Consider the following 21,011-nt stretch of genomic DNA (forward strand, 5'->3'; position numbering starts at 1 on the left):
AAATATATATATTTTCTGAAAGGTTAATTGAAACTAGAACACAGTGAATGCCCAGAAAAAGATAGATACAATGCAGGAGTCCATAGAGAAGAGGACAGTAAAACTATCATCAGGCATAATTGTGGCAATAAGGGTCAACCGGAACATTGAAATACATATAGTGATTCAAACATCAACAAAAATCAGTGATGCTCCTTCTTCTGCCTTTCACAGATTAGGCCGATCAACCTGTTTTGTCCTCAGTTCCATCTTTTAACTAGCTGTCCTACGTCCCTCTTTCCTTTAGGTTTGACTGTAAGGCCGTCTTTAAAATCCTTGTTCGTTCCAGATGTTCCTTCTAGTTTTGTTTTGTCTTCTAATTTTTCACTTATTGCAAAGGCATTCAGTTTTTGTCTGATGTTTTAATTAGGAATCCTGTCCAATTTAATGCAACCTTCAACAGTACGTAAAAATTTTATTTCATATACCTGAACATGATTACAATAGTTTCTCTTCATAAAATAGTTTAAGTTATACATTAGAATGAGTACAGCCATCACCTTGTAGAATTCCATTTTTATGTGTCTCTATGTATTTTTTTAATGTTTTGCTTATAGTGTCATGTATACCTAGATATATCTGTTTCCTTCCATTCTTAATGGCATTGTATATATTAATAGTCTTTGTCTCTTACACTGTTTTATTAAAATCTTGTCCGCTGTGTAATTTCGGAGTACAAGTATAATGTAAGTTCCACTGTACAGATTTTTTATGTAATTTATTAACTGATTTATCTAAAATCAAAGATGATGTGACTTGCCAAACGAAAGTGCTGGCAGGTCGATAGACACACAAACATACACACAAAATTCAAGCTTTCGCAACAAACGGTAGCTTCATCAGGAAAGAGGGAAGGAGAGGGAAAGACGAAAGGGAGAGGGTAAGGAGTCATTCCAATCCCGGAAGCGGAAAGACTTACCTTAGGGGGAAAAAAGGACAGGTATACACTCGCGCACACACACACACACACACACACACATATCCATCCGCACATACACAGACACAAGCAGACATTTCTGCTTGTGTCTGTGTATGTGCGGATGGATATGTGTGTGTGTGCAAGGTTATACCTGTCCCTTTTTCCCCCTAAGGTAAGTTTTTCTGCTCCCGGGATTGGAATGACTCCTTACCCTCTCCCTTTAAACCCACTTCCTTTCGTCTTTCCCTCTCCTTCCCTCTTTCCTGATGAAGCAACCGTTTGTTGCGAAAGCTTGAATTTTGTGTGTATGTTTGTGTTTGTTTGTGTGTCTGTCGACCTGCCAGCACTTTCGTTTGGTAAGTCACACCATCTTTGTTTTTAGATATATTTTTCCCACGTGGAATGTTTCCCTCTATTATATTGTTATCTGATTTGGTATCCACGTTTTGCCATAATTTCCTACAGCCGTTCTCTGTATCTACCATTCCAAATTCTTTTCCAAAATCTATGAAAGCCAGGTAGGTTAGTAAAATAAATTCTCTTCTTTTGTGTATTATTTGTCACACATAAGTTACTATAACTGCACAACCTCCCTCTTGTGATTCTGTAAGCATAACAGGTATCAACTCTCTCACACACCCAGTACAAAGGTCAAACATGCAGTAACAGAAATTTCACACTCATCTATTGAAAACCTCATGTGTCTCCACAGAACTGCCGAGACCACGCCACCGGTCCAAACTGTGAGCAGTGCGAGCCAGGCTACGAGGGTGACGCGACACGTGGAACAGCTGCTGACTGCCGTCCTACTACCGGAGCCAGGCCTCCGACCAGTGACACGTGCTATTGTGACCCGCGGGGCAGCCGCGGACCTGACTGCCCGTGCGTCTGCAAGGTTAGTCTTTGAGTCAGTCCATTGCACACTGATACCATTTGATGCTGTGATATAATTTCATTATGAATTATCTAAGCAAAGCCAATTGTGACACATAGAAACATTTCTTTGACACTTACCAGTGTTGATCTCAAGTGAACTCCATTTTTTCTTATACATAAGGCACAACAGCAGAACAAGATTTCTGATTGCTTGCTGATTTCCTAGGTACCATATAATCCTGAAGTCGTGTTGTAGGATTTCTGCATGAAATCCATATTTCAAATGCTGGAAACTGTTAATTTCATCACCCCATATTATGTCCGCCGCCGGTAGCTGAGTGGTCAGCACGACAGACTGTCAATCCAAAGGGCCTGGGTTCGATTCTCGGCTAGGTCGGAGATTTTCTCCGCTCAGGGACTGGGTGTTGTGTTGCCCTAATCATCATCATTTCACCCCCATCGGCATGCAAGCCGCCTAAGTGGCGTCAATTCGAAAGACTTGCACCAGGCGAGCGGTCTACCCGATGGGAGGCCCTCGTCACATGCCATTATTATTCTGCCATGAATTGAGGATCTATAAAGAGTAAAGACCATAATTGGTTAAAAGGTTCTGTGTGGAGTGACTCCTTTGGCCAATTCCAAAATTATATCAATTGTGCAATAGTAAAATTCAATTAAATGACTGTTTTGAAAAGAAACATTTATTCAGCAGATACCAAAGGTAATGCAAAAATACTATGTTCCACTCATACAACTGTAATTCAAATGTGTCGCCTGGTTACTTCTTACTAAAATATAAATCATAATACTGTATCAAATTCTCCATGTTTTCAGAAATATTACAGATTTGCAAAATCTAATACTAGTTTTTGAATCAGCATGAAAATTCCTTTAAGATGAAACACTCAACAAATCAATTCTCAATCATTTTAAATTTTGTAGCAATTATGTTTATTTTATTTTGCCAAGGTGGAAATTTGGAAATTTATGATAAGGTCTTATGGGACCAAACTGATGAGGTCATCGGTCCCTAAGCCTACACACTATTAAATCTAACTTAAACTAACTTACGCTATGGTCGACACACACACCTGTGCCCGAGGGAAGACTCGAACCTCCGACGGGTGTAGCCGCACAGTCAGTGACAAGGACCCTGAGACCGCACAGCTTGTCAAGATGGCACACATTGTTGTAGAAATAATAGTGGACTCAAGTATAGTTGTTGCCACATTAATATACATTCAAACAAATTTAATAGGCAAGGAAAAAACTCTTTTAACTTAATACTAAAATAAATTAAAATAGTGGTAGTCTTCAGACCACTAAATTCTCGTATTATATTCATGTTTATACTTCATTTTTGTGACCTCACATCCCTTAAACTGATGGGGAGAGAGATGCCAAACAGCAGTTAAGAGTGAATTGATTTCTGTGAATGCCATCCAAAGTAGATTGGCAAAAATACAAAAACCTGTCCAATGTCAGTTACTACTGTGAAATTATTTTGTAAGTTGTTTACATAATGAATATTGTGCTTTGAAGACATGTCTTTGCTTATCAATATGTACATGGCATATAGAAAAACCTTTTAGCACAACTCTGTGCTGCAATTGATTGCAGCCAAAATTTGTGACATCATTGAATGGGACTTTAACTTCAAATTTTAGTCGAACTCAACACGAGAAATGTCACATTGGTCTCACTTGAAACTGGGCTAGCACAGCTGCGTTAGTGGAACTGATTTCCTACAGTACTTGACATGCTTTGGAGGTTCACATCGAGTCTAATCCAACAGTATTATGCCTGGAGAACTGAGGAAAATGAAGTACCTTGCCTTCATACTATCTGACGCCACGTGACATTATTATCTATGTTGTTCATGTTCCATGGGCAAAGCTATTGGAATGAGTCAGTACATAATTTATAGAATGCTGATTAGAAAATTTATATAAAAAATTGTTAAACCATGAGGGTAAAGGGAGAAATTATATAAATAATAATAAGTTAAAGAGAAAAGTTCTCAATTACTGTGAGGAACTCTTGGATCGAACAGAAGGTGTGCCAATGAAACCTTCCATCTATGATTTCAATACTTTGGGTTTATCACTTAGTTTTTCCGGTTCTGATGGAACACTGTGAAAAGTAAAATCTGCTGAATACTGCAAACTTTTCTGTACAGTCCTTAAGGAAATGTTTTCTGTCTAGTTTTCACTGGATGAATGGTGCAGTTTTTTTGAGTGAGTTGATATTGCCATCTACAAATGCTATGATGGAGTACATATGTACAGGGATAGCGATTAGAACTCTTGAGACACCTGAACAATGGCCTACATGAACTTTGCGAACTGAATCTTCAGGTCGGTCTGCCTGCCCTTATGTGTTCTGAGAATGTTCTTGGTGAATGGACAAAGTTGCCCCAAATATAACACCACACAGAATAATTGAATGAAAGTATGCAAACCTTGACAGTCGAGGAGCAGTGGAGACCATGAAACTTCCTGGCAGATTGAAACTGTATACCGGACCGAGACTCGAACTCGCCTTGCCTTTGGCAGACAAGTTCTCTGTCAGCTAAGTTTCCAGGCATGACTCACAACCCATCATCACAGCTTTGCTTTCACCAGTACCTCATCTCCTACCTTCCACACTTAACGGAAGTTTCATTCTGAAGCAGATGTCATTCCAATAGTGAATATAGCAGCATACAGTTTTTTGCAACAGATCTTGAATGCAGTGCGTCAAAGAAAGCCTTCTGTCTACCCTCATGCCTAAGAATGTAAAACTGTGTTCACTGACTGCCTGACCAAGTTGAGACAGTAAAATTTACCTTTTACAACAGTTCTGTTTCAGAAATAATGGACCGAGCGAGTGGTGCAGTGGTTAGCACAGTGGACTCGCATTCGGGAGGACGACCGTTCAATCCCACGTCCGACCATCCTAATTTAGGTTTTCCGTGATTTCCCTAAATCGCTCCAGGCAAATGCAAGGATGGTTCCTTTAAAAGGGCACGCCCGACTTCCTTCCCCGTCCTTCCCTAATCTGATGAGACCGATGACTTCGCTGTGTAGTTCCCTCTCTCAAAACAACACAACCCAGAAACTATGCATTTGGTTTTGTTACAGTTAAATGATAATTGTTCTTTAAATGTCACATACTGATATTATTGACTACCACATTAGCTACATAATTTATATTACATTCCATGTCTTTCAAGTAACATATATGTTAGCGACGGGAAGAATAATCTTTGAGTTGTTTGTTATGTTTAGCAGCAGTTCATTGGTATACAGGGTGGTTATAATCAAACTTTCACTATTTGAGCCAATGTAGACAGAAAATTATTTGCTGTATGGGGTATCCAACTTTATATCCGTGACGTTCAGACTTTGTGCTGCAGGATTTGTGTTGTTAATAGGGCTAGCATTGTGACTTTCTGGTAGGTCCCGGTACTGATTCAGCAATGTAGGATTGAAACGCGAGCATCAGTGTGTGTTACAGTTGCAGACATTCAACTGGGGTCTGGGCAAAGTGAGAAGGGCTTTACTTGTAAAGCTGTTTTATCAAAACAACAGCAATAGTGTTGCTGCTCTTCTCGATTATCAGCGCATTAAAGGAATACGGAGATGTTTTCTTTCTGCTCCGGGGTTGAAGAACGTGATTTGGAAGTTCAAATTAACTGGCAATTTGGGAATTGTTCGTAGGAGAAACTGACAGCCAATTGCACCATAAATTGTTGAAGAAGTTACTGTTGCACAGCTGATAATGCTGACGCAGTGTCCTATCATCAAGCAGTGTACGAGCTGTGTCGTCACAGCTGAACGTTCCATAATCCACTGTTCGAAATCTTCTTCAAACAATAGTCAAATGATATCTCTAGTGCCGTTACATGCTGCTTATTGTCACATTGAGTAACATTTGAACCTGAAATGTAAACACATATGTTACTCTCCTGTACAGAAATTCAGCTGCATTTGTGTCACTGGTTTATTCGTTATTTCTTTTCCAGGTGTTGTTACAAATGTTTCCGCTTATGAGGGTTGCACAGAAAGCAAGGCATCACCTTTTTTCTACATCAGTTCTTTATTGAACATAGTGAGCCCTGTCGGTACCATTCCTTGTGTGGTGGTGGTGCCAATGTTTCACTATGTCAATCACCTCATCATTGACAAGACGCAGTGCCAACTGCCGAGTCGTAATGCAACTTTCCTCACGAATGACATCAGCTCACTGCAACATGTTAGGTGTGGCAGCTGTGGACGGTTTCCCCGACCACTGCAAATCGTGGTGCTCCGCCGAACTGCCTTCTGATGACCTCACTCTCCGTGTCCAGCGACTAACTGTACTTCTGTCAACAGCAGATGCTCTGTAGGCTTTGTATAAGCATTTGTGAATATTGTCTGCAGTAAGAAATTCAATGATGGCATGTTGCTTGTAACATATATCATCTACGGACGCCATTTTGTAACTGTCCTGCCGCTACGCTCTGTCGGAAGTGACGGAAACTGGTCACGCTCACTCAGGACACTTCAAGCAATATATACGTAATGTTGCACATTTGTAGCACTGTTTTCAGCTGAGAAAAAAAATGTGGTGCATTACTTTCTGGACAACCCTAGTAGTTCTGTTACTCCACGATCACTCGTTTTTTGTGGGAGATCCTCTTAAGTCGCAAAAGTTTAATTATAACCACCTCGTATATCACAAAAAGCAAACGGACCCGCAACAGAACCCCGTGGTGGCACCCCTACTTCGTATGGCCACAGTCACCTTCAAACTTCTTCCCTGTTTGTTGACATTGGAGAAAATACTTCTGCTTCCTACTTTTCAGATGTGAGCTGAAGTATTGTTGAGCTTTTTTCCTAATTGCAAATTTTTTCCAGCCTATGCAAAAGTATTGCATGGTCCATACAATCAGATGCCTTTGTGCCTTTGTTAAATCAAAGAAAATACCTACCTTCCTCAGCTTATCATGTAGTCCTTCCAGCACTTCTCACAAAAAGGAATGAATTGAATTCTTGTGGGTATTACTTTCCTGAAACCAAACTGCAAGTCTGATAACAAATTATGTGTACTGAGATGTGCTACTACTCTCCTATACATTACTTTCCCCAAAGCTTTAGAAAACTGTGGTTAGCGTGTACATTTCAATTATAATTTCTTGTAATAATTACTGATTGTAGTAATTTTGGTTCCCAAGGCGAGTTATGTGTAAAAATAAAAGTGGCAACACTGTCTGTTTTTGGGAACTGTTGTTCCTTCTTCAGAGATGAGAGAGTGGAAGATTGGAGAAGGTAGTGAGCACAAAAGTAGACAATGATGAAGTGGGAGGTGTCGCACAGAGGAGTTTTATCAGACATTAATCTTCATTTTTTTGCACCTGTGCAGACAAACGTGGAGGGCGAACAGTGCAACCTCTGCCGGCGGGGCACGTTCTCCCTGTCCGAGGAGCACGTCGAGGGGTGCCTGGAATGCTTCTGCAACGGTGTGTCCGAGACCTGCCAGGCGTCCAACCTGTACCGCCAGCAGATCCCGATGCAGGTGTTCAACGAGAACCACGGCTTCACGCTCGCTGACAAGTAAGGCCCTCTCTGGATGTTCCTTCTACGGGGCTTCTGCTCCTTTCAGTTATGAGGGGACCTTACAGAGTAGCCTCTTTGATTTTCTTTGTACCTATAAGATTTCGAGGTCAGTTCCCGGGCATCTATCCTAAAGCAGTATGACACAAAAAACCGACTTGAAAAATTGCCTTTGAAATGTTTCCATATTTTGGAGTGCTGTTAAGTAAAAATCGTTTCAAACACTTTACTAGAGGCACTGTTAGCTGAGTGTATAGTGCGTGAATCTTGCAATTTTAAAGCTGGTGGTTTGAGTCTCAAAGTAACACCTCTTTTTTTTTCTTCAAGTGGAAATGTTAATTAACAAATGTGAAACACCACCATTTATTAGACGAAAATATTTCTATTTTTGATTACTAATTGCATAAAAATAAATTAAAATTTGATACAAAAATGTGAAATGCTTCATTGTTAAATGAAAAACTTTTGTATATCAATAGTATTGTTCTACTTCTTCTTTTTTGTCTTCTTCCTAGTGGATTCCCATTGGAACAGAATCCACTGTTTTGTTTGATGCATGCCATTTTGTACAGTCTAATGCTTTGTGTGAATTCAGGTTTTCTGATCTTAGATCTATGTTTATAATGTCAAGCCACCATAATTTAGGCCTTCCACACTGTCCCTGGTCCTCTGGCAGTGAGATGAAAGGCTGAGCTGGTTAATGGACCGAGCAATACCTGCACAGTATGTCCAAAACACTTTTTGCGTCTTCACATTAATTGGAGCCACTCCAACTAATTGTCAAATTGCATTGTTGACATGGTCAAACAGAGAAATGCCTAACGATTTTCTCAGTGTCCGCATTCCCACAACGTGCAGTGAGTGTTCAGCACTTCTAGGTGTGGGCCAGTACTCAGTAAAGCAACTGGCCTCACCATTGTGCAGTACATCTTCGATTTAATGCCAGTAGGCACCTTCTTATCACAAAGAACACCAGCGACATCTCCGAATCACATCCATGTTGCTTCAATTTTTGCTCGTACATCCTCATTCGCATAGCTATCAGTCTCCAGTCGAACACCGAGGTACTGGAATTTATCCACTTTGTTTTAAATTTGACTCCATCTGGAACATGGAACTGCTAAGCGACTGTAGTAATTTCATTTTCTGAGAGGAGGTGCAGCAGCAAGTTGCAGCTTCTGTTTATTGTTGCAGATCTAGATTTCGGTCACCGAGTCACCATCTCCAATGCAGCAGATAAAGTTCACACATTTCATATCCTTTTTTTTAAAAAAAAAAGCTAGATCTGATGTGATAAACACAAGGTTCCGACCGCTTGCCATCCCTTGTTTTACAAACTGCATCCACATGCATGAGAGGAGCCCCATTAATTTGTATAGTTGCAGCAGCTGGAGTTGTTGAATTTCTACAAGTAGAAATATAGTTTATTTTTGAGAATTAAGGGTTGATGACCGTGCACTGACTTTCAGAGTCTGTAAGTAAGAATAAAATTGAAGAGTGCTGGCCGTGTAGTCTCCCTATGAGGAGAACTGTTTGCCCACATCAAACTATAGTCTGTAACATTCCATCCCTTCTAAATCAGCAAAAAATAATGTTGAAAGAATGATGTAAATTGCCAAATCAAATCCACGGAGCTTCACTACTCTTTGCACTGTGTGTATCTCCATTGATAAAGCTAAGAGTCCCATTAGTTTAGATAATATGGGCAACATGTTAAATTACACCTCACCATTTTTGTTGTGTTTATAGTCTGTGCACAATTGTCTCCTGAAACTGCAGAGGTACTTATCAATAATACTATGATATCAATATAATAGAGGGAAACATTCCACACGGGAAAAACATATTTAAAAACAAAGATGATGTGACTTACCATATGAAAGCGCTGGCAGGTCGATAGAAACACGAACAGACACATATGTACACACAAAATTCAAGCTTTCGCAACAAACTGTTTCCTCATCAGGAAAGAGGGAAGGAGAGGGAAAGACGAAAGGATGTGGGTTTTAAGGGAGAGGGTAAGGAGTCATTCCAATCCCGGGAGTGGAAAGACTTACCTTAGGGGGAAAAAAGGACGGGTATACACTCGCGCACACACACACATATCCATCCACACATATACAGACACAAGCAGACATATTTAAAGACAAAGAGTTTGGGCAGAGATGTCAGTCGAGGTGGAAGTGCATAGGCAGGATAAAATTGTATAGCAGATTACGGTAAAAAGGAGAAGGTGAATACAAAGTGAAACTACTGGCAAAAACAGAAAGAGAAAATAACACGACAGAAAAGATTTCGAAATGCAACTGTGACAATAACAAACGTAATTATTGGGTTCAAATTAATGATATCAATATAATAGAGGGAAACATTCCACGTGGGAAAAATATAGTTTGTTGCGAAAGCTTGAATTTTGTGTGTATGTATGTGTGTGTTTGTGTTTCTATCGACCTGCCAGCACTTTCGTATGGTAGGTCACATCATCTTTGTTTTTAAATATACTATGATATCAAGTATACCCAGTGAAACTGGGAAGGAAAGAACAGTGTACTGAAGTAAACTGCTTGGCGATTTCAGATGATTTTGCTCTGCTCTTTGAAACTGTGGCAGTTACAAAAGTACAGGTCATCCTTGTGCGACAGATAGCCTCTAGTGCATGTTTATCAATCAGTACAGAGAAAACCAAACTCGCCACTGACATAAAAAATGACCAAATTTTTTTACAAGGAAATGCTAATGCCATGGCCTCCACCTCTACAAGTAGTAGTTTGTGTGTGTGTGTGTGTCTGTGTGTGTGTGTGTGTGTGTGTGTGTGTGTGTGTGTGTGTGTGTGTAAGAGATCACATTTTGAACAACCCAGAGATTTTTGAACATGTATGGGCGTTGATGAGGAGACGTGTAGACTGTTTTTGCATGAACGGTGACCATATAGAACAGTTGTAATCTGTTTGTCCTCAAATGTGCATCTGTCCGTTATAAGATTTTCATGTACTCATTCACAATATGTCATATTGGGGAAACCATTCGTTTCTGCATCTATGTTAATTAGGATTATTCTCATGTTTCACTGTTCTCTATCCCCCACCCCCTCCTATTTTCATTTGTACCTGTAATAATCAAACACTTTGTATATCGAGACCTGAAGTGTGCTGCCCAGCAAACCCATAGCTGCTACTTGTTAAATTGCTATTTCAATGTTTATGGCCGTGTCACATTCATTTCTTCACAGCTGTAAATTTTTGCTACCAAACAAGATTTTTTGGAATCTGTAATTTTAGTAATTTGTTACAGTCTCTGTTGTGCTGTACAAGAAATGAGCTGGGTATATAAGAAATTCTGTTTCTCTTTTCGCAGCAACAGACAGACGATAATCAGAGACGGATTCACAGTGAATATGGCCCGCAACGAGATAGAACACCGTGTGAGTGGAGCCGAGCAGCGACTGTTTTGGTCTCTTCCCCCTTCGTTCACTGGTAACAAGGTAGGTGCCCCGCTGCTGTGCCACAGTCCAATTACTACTCCTTATCCGTAAAAGAGATAGGTGGAATGTTAATCTAAAAGAGTGGCAACTGAGCTGTGATCTAATATCGTAGGCTGTGTTTAGGCTGCCACACTGCTGCTCGCCAATGATATCTGGCGATGAGTAAAAAAACTCACACGGGTCTTACCGGTGCATTTAATGTGCACCATTGCTACTTGCCCCGCTGCAGATCTTTCCGGGTGTTGATGATATCGAGCTGGTTTGTGTTTTATGCTGTGACCGTTGCTGCATGTCCTGAAACTTGAACCGTGATTGGCTGTCACTCTAGCAATCCCACATTTGACTGCTCCTTGTTTCGCAGTTTCTTGCGCAGCGTCCGTGTACTTCTACATCTCCATCTACATGCATTCTCTGCTGACTACTGTAAAGTGCACAACTGAGGGTACAGCCTATTGTACCATATATTAAAGTATGGAGCATACAGAAAATTATTTGAAATGCCACTATGCAAGTTTTAGTTAGATTAATCTTCGTGACCATTGCAAGAGCTGTAGTGGCCCGTAACATATTTCTATATTCCTCCACTTAATGTTGGTACATGAAACTTTGTAAGTAGTTTATAGAGAGAGAGTTTGTGCAAACAATGCATAGAACATAGTTTCTGCTTCTTAAACTATAAATAATCTACTCAACTAGTGATGTGAACAGCTGCAAGAAAAAGGTTTGTGTCAGGAGAGACACTGTGCAACCAGCAAGTAGTGACGTTTCACCAGTGAGGCTGCAGCGTAAATGTAACAAGGCTCCCAGCGGGCACCTAGAAGCAGTTTGCCAGCAGTGAACAGCGATCTACCGACAGTGAGGCTGCAGTGTAAATGTACACTTTGTTTGTAAAAACACTGACAGTGATGCAGATACAGTATTTGTTGCAAATACTTAAGATATTGTGTTCCTAGAACTAGGGCAGTGTTGGACTCTAAATAGTAGCAGCTGAGACAGTAATATCCATTGATTGATAGAAAAACTTCATGCAAAACCTATTTGTATGAAGCAGACAATAATCTGCAGTTTCCAGTGTTATGGTTAATTACAAATTACAGTCATTTGTTCTTATGGAAATTCAAAGATACAGCTGACACAAATATTTGGTTGATTTCTGGTAAAGTTAATACAAAACATATTTATATGAAGCAGAAAGTATTCAACAATTTCAGGTGTTTTGTTTAAATTGGGTTACATATTGCACTCATAGTTCCAGTAAAGTTAATGGCACAGCTGACAAAAATACCCAACTGTTTTCTGTCGAGTCCGTTGTCATCACATCGTGTACCCTGTACAGCCTGAATTATGGTTAGACGTCATGTTAATTGTTTAATTTTGTCTTTCTCAGCTCGAGTCATATGGCGGCTATCTGAACATCACACAGTCGTACTCGGCGCAGCCGAACTCTCGCCGCTATTATGACACGGACATTGTTATTGTGGGCAATGGAATCAGCATCTACTGGTCAGGCGTCCCAGACACCAGGCCTGACGTACCATTTGTAAGTATTTACACTAGAAATAGTGTTTCCTTATATATGGTTCTCAACCAACCAAACAACTCCTGTAAACCATTAATAGAAAGCGCAGCACCGTTAAGCACCAGTCCAATATTTATCTAATGTTATTGAGATGTTTTATCACTAAATGATCATTAAATGTTTAAACATTCATTTTATTCTGAAGTGAAGTCTGTATGATGTGTGACCCACATGGGCACAAATACGTCCTAAAAATGTCATCTTGAGAAATATCTTGCCCTGCATTTAACACAATGTCAGTCCACAAAAGTTTCAGCCCCGAGACCGATATGAAAGTTTTAAGTCTTTCCATCGTATTCCAGACGTGCTCTGTGGGTGACAAGCCACGGGATTGGTCAAGCCAGCCAAGGCTTCATACATTCCTAAAAGCATTTGTGGTGTGAACTGCCCTGTGGGGGGTCTTGTGTTATTCTGCTGGAATGCCTTTTGATATCCCGGTAATGAGAGGTATGACAACAAAGTTCATCATTCTTGCCACGTATGGGCTTTCCCTTAGAATTAGTGTAAAAGTCCTGTTCTGATACCCTAAAGCTCCCCGCACCGTGATTCCGTGACAAGAGGTACGAGTCTCAAGAATCACTGCTTCCTGTGACCTTTCACCAGGTCATCTGCAGACACATTGGCATCAGTCTGACCACCAAAAACAGAAACAGGACTCGTCCCTAAATATCACAGAATGCCACTAAATGTCCTATCTACACTGTGCAAGTCTCTGTCGTCTCTGATACAGTGTTCCTGACAGTTTGTGGTGACACTCTGCCTACATCCCATGCCCAGATTTCAGCTGTTTTCATCTATCTATCTATCAGGGCAAGTTGAACAACCCTACAGTCTTCCTGTAGCGTAGTCCTTGTGGAAGGACCCATACCCACCCAGCCTTCTTTCCACATAGTTGTCCTGAAGCCATCTCATTACCACCCATTCTACGGTAATTGCACTACTCCAGTCTCCAGTCTGTTGGTTTGATGCTACATGTCCCTCATGCCAGTGATTCACCATCTCCCAAAGCGTGAGTTGTGGTGGTAAGCTTCACATGCACTCTTCTGGGTAAGCCATGTTGCGATCTCCACGTGAAAAGTTCTAGTTCTCAGGAAGCTCCCGTATGGATGAAATTTTAACCGACATGTACTACAGGCACGGAAATATTGGAGTATGAGATTGGTAGCATTTGGTTGAGGAGTTCATGGTGTAACACTTTCCATTCCTGTCTGTGTAATGTCAGGCACACTTAAAGTTTACATGAACCTCCTGTCTTTGGATTGTGAGGTCTTGTGTATATGTTCAATCTTTATATAAACGTAGCTTTGTGAAACTGTCAAATATTATGTAAATATCCTGTATATTCGAAATAACTTGACAAAATACTTTGTAGGATAATGTTGTTATTTAAGACACCTACAGTAACAGATCGTTCATTTGTCCTCAGACATACAGCGTGCAGCTGAAGGAAGGTGTGTGGCAGAGGCTGCTCACGACAGGTCCGGGACCCGCGTCTCGGCAGGACATGCTGCGCGTGCTGTCTGCCGTCGAGGCTATCCTGGTGCGCGCCTTCCACGCGACACTCACCACCGCCACTCGAATCTCCGACATCTCCCTCGACACGGCAGTGCCGCAGCCTACGGGTCAGGCAGCTGTTCGCGACGTCGAAGTGTGCCGCTGCCCGCCCGGTTACCGAGGATCGTCCTGCGAGGTAATTTTTTGGATTAACTTTAGTATTCGGTACTGCTTCACCAACTTGCAATCGACACTGTCACCTTTCAACCTAACCTAGACCTCACGCTGCTTTACAGATCGGTGTATCTATCACTACGTGCAAGATTTTGTATTTGGCGTTGAAGCATCACCAAATCCCTATGAAGTTATCACTTCCAACTAAACCTGGCTACTCTGCAGTTCATTCTGTCATTACAGCTAACATTCCAAAAATTAATCCTTACTCAAAAGAAAATTCACCACATATTCTGTTCTTTTTCTATGCCACGTCATCATTATACTATGGGACGAGGCCTACTTTGGGTATCTGTAGTTTCAGTTAACCCGAGTTTTCAACACAGGAGCAGATTGGAAAGTCAACAGCTATTTAAACAGAAAACAGTATCATCTTCTTTTTTTTTGAAAAAAATCAGCTTTATATCTGAATATAGCCTCTGTTCAGCTTAGTATAGCAGACAAAATATTAGGCACGTCCTTAGAAGAGTACACTGGTCACTTTGGAGTGCTGTATATGGAATGTATGCGCCAGTCAGTTGTATGGAATTGGCACAGCATTGAAACGTGGCAGAAAGGAGCTATTGTGTATTGGCATGGCAATGGCCACACCGTGAATGAAATTGCCCAATATATTGGTGTATCAGTGTGGACTGTCCAGTGTATCTACAGAAGTAGAGTGTACTGACGTAACATTAGGGGATGGTGCAAATGGGTGTTGAGGGCTCCATTGTGAACAACCGTGCAGTAGGGGAGGTACAGTTTGATGTCTGTGTGTCGTATAAATTGTAAGCTTCAGCTAGTGAGTCTGCAAATGGTCATATAAACACATTATGTTAGTACGACGAATAATTTGACAAATATAGACATGAAAAGTCAACAGTTTCACAGGAGGGTATTGATAAAAGATACAGTTGCATAAAGAAAGCAAAACAGGTCCAACCACAGGTTGCCAGAGTGAAATCTCATAAAATAAAATAGAAGCAGTAAAAAATGTAGTGTAGCAAACAGCTTTGCTTCCTACAATACTTACAGTCTAAGATAAAGAACGTGTGTCACGGGGATGTTACGTGTCAGACCTCGGACAACTTGTACGACAGTTTTACCCAAATATACATTTTTCTTCTCTTTGCTCCATAACTTTTGTGAAGTAGAGAAATCTCGGGAAGTACTTGTAGCAATGTTTTCCCACCTCCTCCTTTATTCTCTTTATTGTGCAGTCGAAGTACATAGCAGTTTGTTCATTATTCTCAATTGGAATATTCTGACAAAACTTTAATGGCATTGCATATAATCACACGTGCCTGATTATGAAGAACTTCACAAAGAGATACAATGAGACTCCCACGGTGCACAGGTTGGCAGGTGACGGTGGACTGAGGCAGCTACCCATTTGTAATGACGCAATGGAATTGTACGAGGCCACGTTATTTTGCACAAGTGTTAACAGTGTATGCCTCACAGTCCAGTAACACAGCAAAAGAACAGTGGTCATAAAAATGTCTGGAGTGGGAGCAACCAGGGACGAGTGTCACGCCTTGCTGATACCAGTCAGCTTCCAACTTGGCAAGAATCACTGCTGTCACTGAATAAAGGTGCATCTCAGTCAGTTTCAGAGGAAACATTGTGCAAAGCAAGCTGCATGAAGGGCACATGTGGAGTTTGGTACCTCGTAAGAGGCCATTGCTCACAGTGGCAAATGAAGCTGTTGCCCATTGTAACTTATTTTGTTACTTAAAGGAAACTAAAATCATTTATGCATTCTATGCAAACAATACTGTACGTTATTTGCAGTGTGTTACAGAACAAGTATTACAAGCAATATTGACTTTCTTGTATTCTGATATTCATTCTCATTAGCAATTGTCGTGCAGTGACTTTGGATCCTTGGACTCAGATACTACAAACTATATTGATATTTAAAGAATAAATTGACGAGTGGTAATCTTTTCATCACAGATATTTTTTTATTGCAGCCATCTCCATACATTTCTTCCAACTCTTTCCTAAGAAATCGAACATATGGCTCTTCACTATCGACCCTACATCATAAGTATTACTGTACAAAGAAGTTTGTGACTACTCAAAATAGAACAAGTATCGTATATATTATTCCTGGCTTATATATCAAAACTGATTTCAAAAATATACATTGTAAGCTGCAGTGCAGCTATTTCAAATATTTACAAGTTGCAAAATAAATTAATGTGTCGTCTTTCATTTTTTGAACAAAATACAGAAAGAAAGTGACATTGATATAGCAGAACCATAAACATTTTTGAACCGTGTAATATCTTGCCTCTAGAAAATATGACTGAATCCCTATTATCACAAATTGAATAGACTTATACCATAGTGTGAAAATAAATGTGTGGAATGGTACTTAGTGTAACAGAGCTATGTACTGAATAAACTTGTACGTATAACAACATTACACCGTGCATGTTTCCAGCCTTCCTACGTACAAAAGCTCATTCAGTAGTTCTATAACTTGAGTGTTAATGTGATGCTTTTTTTATGACACATCTTCTCACTGCTATACTACGGAGACATTAACGAGGTTGCCCTTTCCGAACCACACGTGTCACATTGCCGACGGGTTTTCGCAGTCTTGCTCACCCGGCCACTACCGCGACACGAGCCGCGGGCCGGAGAGTGCCACCTGCGTCCGCTGCCCGTGCAACGGCAACGAGGAGAGCTGCTACGCTGACCGCGACGGCCGCGTCACCTGCGTCTGCCAGCCCGGCTACACTGGCCGCTACTGCGACTCCACAGGTACGGGTCGTCCCCCACGTCAGTGTCGACATTCTCCCCAGTGCCTGTGAGAATGTTACTGAGTTTTCTACCCGTAAACGTCTTCTTATGGTCTCTTTTTCAGGACTTCTTCTGACTGTCCGTCATCCTTGTTTGACTTTCTTGCTATTCTGTGAATGTATTGTAAAACTACCCCTTGGAATTACAGTCCAATTTAAATTAGTTGGCATTTGACATTTAGCCTACTGAATTGCTCTGACCAGCAATACGCGAATTGGTATTGTATCGGTACTGCCAGCTGACTTGAAATTTCCACCGTACAAAACATTGCACCTTCGAGTTTCGATTTGGTAACTTAACCTGACACAAATATTTTGCCTGTTTCAAGAAAAAATGTAACATTGGGTCTGACGAGAATGAAGAACACATTTTTAAAATGCTGAGAGACACTAAAGAGATCAATACCATATGCGAATTTCAGATTTCGTGGGAGACAGAGATTTTAAAGTGAGTGACTGTGGAGGGCAGAGCTCTGCAGCGATTGCATACAGACGGTAGGCTACTCGTCACAACAACTTTGCACCTTTTGGATATTGAGTATCAGGTTGACAACTAATTTAAATTGGCTTACATTTGTGATGCTAAAGGCTCTTCCATTGCCTTCAGTATGTACTGTTCATAAATATGCTGTAAATAATTTTATGATAAGATTTATTATTTTTTTTCTTCACAGTTTCTTCTGACTACACTGTTATTGGACTTTCTTGCTGTCTGTGAGTGGGTTCTTGAAATTTATGTTGAAAATATTATTTCGAAAGCCCTCTGACAATCGTGTAAATCTTGACAAGACTATACAATTCACTGTTCCAGATCTTAAACCTTATCGGCAGAAGTGGTGTACACTTCATTTTTTATATTACCACAGGTGTAAAAGTCCAGGGCATTGCTTGACCTATCCATAATGGACTGTACTGACGCATTACGGGGCATCCTACGTCAGCAACAAAATGCGCCGATACCCATTTTGCATCTGCCACATTTCCCAACCATTGGCAATGTATGAAAAATGTGTGTCAGTTAGATGGAGACATGATCAGAAAGTTAACATCTCAACATTTGTACTAACTCCATACAGAAGTCATTGCGGCTTGTAACCAGACATTTGTATTTATCTCAGGAATGACTCATCTGCAGGTCCATGTTTACTATAACATTTTTGCCTCTATTGTTGTGTATTTTCACCTGTGTCAGTTTTTGCTGTTATGACACAAGCTGTACAAAATTCAAGTGCATAAGTCTTTACACATGTAATGCCCAGGGGAAAATTTTAAACTATTAATTCTGTCCTAATGTGTCCTTTCAAATAGCGTGCAGAATCTACTGCAGTTGTCTTGCCGGACCAGCTGATAAATCCACTTCTTTTGTAAGTGTACTTCTGAGTTCAGTAACAACAAATGCCTCGACTACCCTTTCACACCTCGCTGAGTGAGGTACATGCATCGAATCCGATCTCGTGCTTCATCCTTAGCTGCCTAATTGTTGAACCCTAATGTTCCCTCATTGTCAAATATGAGCTTGCCCTTAATCAGTATTTACCTTACAGGAAAAACATTTCTCGCATTAAATAATTCTCAATATTCTTTTCATATGAAATTAAAATAAATATTTCAAATTTTAAAGATAACCTCAGTCACCTTTTTCAGGAGACTGGCTGTCATTATAGCGTCAGAGATTTTGTTAATTACTGACATTAGAAGGAACTGTTCGAGTGAAGATAACTCGAAAATTTCTTTGTGATCTCTAAATGTTGTAAGTCATCTGTGATGCAACACTTATAGTTGCTGGCCTGTTGTAAGTTATCTGTTCTAATTTGATACATGAAGTATACTGAGAATAATTTGCACTAACATGACTATTTTTGGTACAACATTAAATCCTAATTTTCCTTCCTTTTCTTTTGCTCTCTTTGGTATTTTCTTCACTCATGTGCCCCTAATGTCCATAAATCCTTTACAATTGTTAAAATTATTTCAAATCTCTCTTTGCAATCACTAAAAGCTGTATATTTAACTTACCATATGGATTTCATTTTACTGATAAAGCAGTATCAGTGGTAGCATTTTTGTCTGATTTCTGCTTTCATCTGAAAGAACTGTCTGCATCCGTGGTTTCTAGGCATTATTGTGTTTGACATTGATGTATTTGGCCTGATTTGACTTTGAATTAAAGCAGTAAGCTTTGTCAGTTGAGACTAGGCAGAATTTATTTTTATTTCCAATATTCGTTTCAGAGTATCGAACCTCCAGCATTAAATGGATTTAAGTCAGTTAATAATAAAGCATGTACATATTTTATGTACAACTTTTGGGTAACCTGTGGCAATGTTTTTAACTGATCACAGGCTCATTTTCATGTTTAACATTAATTATATACAGTGTGAACCAAAATTTGAGCACTTGGACACTACAGCACGATTCCTTGCATACTAGTAATTTAAAAATTCAGTTACAAAATTTTGTCCTGCGCATATTTTCAATCAAAGAAAGGCAATTAGACAATACTGCAATCACAAGTAAATCACAAAAAGTACCTCTGTTCAATACTTCGTAGATATGTTGCGCACTTACTACAGTGGATAGAGTTTTGTATCAGAATGCTGAAGTTTGATTCTATGTTTAGTTGTAATTATTTTTTATTTTCTAATTTTGGATTGCACGATATGCTATCTGGATTTTTAATTGTTATACAGCAATTGTAGAAGATCTTACACAAAACACGTGCACTAATTTAATACTAACACGCAAATAAGAGTAAAATTGTTTTTATCATTGCAATTTTGAAGGCGTATTTAACTTTTAAGCATTTATTCCATTCTCTTCGAAGAAGTACACCCTTCCGTGCTTTCCAGACCATTGACATGTTGTCACTGATGTTTAAAATATTACAAGTAGCCCCTTTTACTTAATGTGGTATTTCTTTTTTAATATATCCATATTGAAAAGCTTACAGAAATTACACCTAGATCCAGAACCGAACTTGAGTATTCTATAGCAAAACTTCACCCATAACACTAAGTGCACACAGTTACAATGTACCCAGATTGCATTTCTTTGATGTCAATTTTCAAGCGAAACTGTGAATGTAGAGCATAATGGAAAGTACAGTGTAATAAATACCGATTGACTACAGTAACTTGTAATTACGCATTCTATTTCATAACAGCCGTGGCAAAGCGCAATGTAAAAATGTTTGCATTTGGAGTACTACACTTTTTATGTAAAACACAGCTAATGTTTAATTATGAACATAAGTATTGCTAATTTACAAATGTGAATAGGCATTGGTTGTGCAATATTTTGTCTTGTTTTATAGCAACATATGTGCAGTGCTGCGAGCCAAGGTGAAATTGGGCTCAAATCTTCAGTGCCAAATGTAGAAATACGACGGTAATACGCATGCGGGTGACACTTCCAGGTGTATACTTAAACCAGAGAAAAATGCTACGATTAATGATGTTTTAAATCAATAAAATGAAATGTGTGTGATAACATAAATGCACATTTTCACCAGTTTTTAAAGAGATTTGAAATATCTTCAATAATTTCCTCTGTTGTCCTCACCTCTAGAGGCTGTGGTACTATCGAGAAATTTTTTCTGACCTCACGTCTGGCTACACAGACTGAAGACTATCAGTTTCATTTACACCACTCACTGCAGCTCCTCCGTAACTTCCTTCTCGTTCCCGCCCACTCCTTTACACTTTCTCGCAAACTGCCACACTGTCTCCGGACCTGCGTCCGCAGTAGCCTCGTAGGTGGCAGAACTGAGTGAAGCCGCGGGGCGGTGTGGCGTCGTACAGGCGGGCTCCTGATGGAGCTGGTGCCGCAGCGCGTGCGCCGCCCCGTCGGCTCGGTGGTGACCTTCTCGTGCAGCTACCACAGTGCGGAGCAGATGGAGATAGAGTTCCGGCACTCGCCCGAGAGCGACGACGACGACGGTGCGGAGGCGGGCATGGCTCAACACCCGCACGCGCTGCAGCGTTACCCGTGGGGCGGCCGCCGCCTGCTGCCGGTCACTGTC

At 40.3% G+C, this 21,011-nt stretch overlaps 1 protein-coding gene across 1 annotated transcript in view; it reads left to right on the forward strand.

The window, feature by feature from the left end:
- LOC124553582 (basement membrane-specific heparan sulfate proteoglycan core protein) overlaps window positions 1–21,011 on the forward strand; it is a 799,417-nt gene that overhangs the window by 621,980 nt on the left and 156,426 nt on the right. Inside the window, exons 44-49 of the mRNA XM_047127431.1 lie at window positions 1,671–1,853; window positions 7,220–7,410; window positions 10,765–10,891; window positions 12,279–12,431; window positions 13,897–14,160; window positions 16,787–16,952. Of these exons, the coding sequence (XP_046983387.1) occupies window positions 1,671–1,853; window positions 7,220–7,410; window positions 10,765–10,891; window positions 12,279–12,431; window positions 13,897–14,160; window positions 16,787–16,952 (1,084 nt within the window). The remainder of the gene's footprint in view (window positions 1–1,670; window positions 1,854–7,219; window positions 7,411–10,764; window positions 10,892–12,278; window positions 12,432–13,896; window positions 14,161–16,786; window positions 16,953–21,011) is intronic.

This window comes from Schistocerca americana, chromosome 11 (assembly GCF_021461395.2).
Source record: "Schistocerca americana isolate TAMUIC-IGC-003095 chromosome 11, iqSchAmer2.1, whole genome shotgun sequence".
Lineage (NCBI taxonomy): Eukaryota > Metazoa > Arthropoda > Insecta > Orthoptera > Acrididae > Schistocerca > Schistocerca americana.